Source organism: Silene latifolia, chromosome Y (assembly GCF_048544455.1).
Source record: "Silene latifolia isolate original U9 population chromosome Y, ASM4854445v1, whole genome shotgun sequence".
NCBI lineage: Eukaryota > Viridiplantae > Streptophyta > Magnoliopsida > Caryophyllales > Caryophyllaceae > Silene > Silene latifolia.
Genome location: NC_133538.1, coordinates 105091871 through 105093530, shown reverse-complemented (window position 1 = coordinate 105093530; position 1660 = coordinate 105091871). Strand labels below are relative to the sequence as shown.

The following is a 1660-nucleotide window of genomic DNA, read 5'->3' as shown; positions in this document are numbered from 1 at the left end:
TATTTCACAACCACCATCAACTTCAGCGGTGCCGGAAAAGGGTCAAGGTGGCACTGGGAATTCAAATGGACCTCCTGGTAACAACAAAAAGACTTTCTCTCAGGTTCTTAAAGCCTCTTCTACAGGTATGAACCTTGACTTTGTGAATTCATCTGATGAAACTGTTGTTTTGGATGATGATGATATTGCTCCTGCTCTTGAGCACTAGCAGAACACACTAGTTGGGTCTGTTTTGGGTAAGCAAACCACTCTTGCGCAAATGGAAAGTTTAGTCACTAAATATTGGTCTCATATTGCAGCTCCTCAGATTCTTTACTTCTCTAGGGGTTGGTACTACTTTTGCTTTGAAAGTAAAGAGGATATGGAGAAAATTAGGTCAGATGTCTGGAATCTAAATGGTTATCCACTGGTTTTTAAGGAATGGTCCCCTACAATAGTTGAGCAATTGCAGGTAACTCATATCCCTGTCTGGGTTTTATTACCTAACCTTGACCCCTGCTTCTGGTCCCAAGCTGCTCTCAGTAAAGTAGCTAGTACTATAGGAAACCCCATTTGTGCTGATGAACACACCACAAACAAAACCAAACTTGCTTTTGCTCGTATTCTGGTTGATGTTGATTTATCTAAAGAACTTCCCAATGCTGTCAAGCTTAGTACCCCTTATCGTGGTATTGTCCTTCAGAAAATTGAATATGAATGGCTTCCCTACTTTTGTTCAACTTGTCAAAGGATAGGACATACTAAGGATAGATGCCCCAAGCTGAAACCTAAAATGGCATACAAGCCTAAGGCTAAGGAATCCTCCGCCGCTGCTTCTCAACATATGAAAGCTGTTGACCAACCAACAAAGGCTCTTAATACCGCCCCCCTCTCAGCATTTGGGTAAGGATAAAAGTATCCTCATCTCTCCTTCTAAAGCTCGGACTGTGACTCATAGAAAAGAAGTGGTAGTAACTAATTTGGCTAATAGGTTTGAAGTGTTACAAGCATCTAATGTTGAAGTGGCTCCTGAGCAAACTCAGACTATTAGGGTTGATTTGGTGGATTCTGGAGGTGGAACATTCTTTCATGAATCTATTTGCATGGAACATTAGGGGTCTCAATGACCCAATAAAACAGCATGAGGTTTAACACTTTATGTTGGCTAATAAGATAGACTGTGGTGCTGTACTTGAAACGCATGTCAAGGATAATGCTGTTCAATCTGTCAGGAATAATTTTTCTGAATTTTGTATGGTCAATAATAATGATGTTTCTCTTAATGGTCGCATTTGGGTTTTCTTGTCTCCTGCTGTTGTTACTCTGTCTGTTCTAGGTAAATCTGCTCAGCATATTCACTGTGCTCTTTTGCATACCATAACTCAACAGCAATTGGAAGTTACTTTTGTTTATGGCCTCAATAGGGGATCTGCTAGAAGGGCTCTTTGGGATCATCTCTACCAAATTTCCCTTTCTACTACTCACCCCTGGCTCTGTATGGGTGATTTCAATGTTGTGGCTAACTTTAATGAAAGGATAGGCAGTGCTCATCTACATGTAGGTGATATGGATGATTTTAGGAATTGTCTTGCTATGACTGGGCTTAGTGATCACCCATCTACTGGTTGTCCTGATACTTGGTGTAACAAGCAAGATAGGGCTATCAGATGGGCTAAGCTTG

At 41.0% G+C, this 1660-nt stretch overlaps 1 protein-coding gene across 1 annotated transcript; it reads left to right on the top strand.

The window, feature by feature from the left end:
- The first annotated feature begins 259 nt into the window (after positions 1 to 259).
- Positions 260 to 1094, top strand: LOC141628672 (uncharacterized protein At4g02000-like). The gene is made up of 2 exons (XM_074441776.1): positions 260 to 882; positions 971 to 1094. The coding sequence occupies exons 1-2, from the start codon at positions 260 to 262 to the stop codon at positions 1092 to 1094; spliced, it is 747 nt and encodes a 248-aa protein (XP_074297877.1).
- Positions 1095 to 1660: the final 566 nt, after the last annotated feature.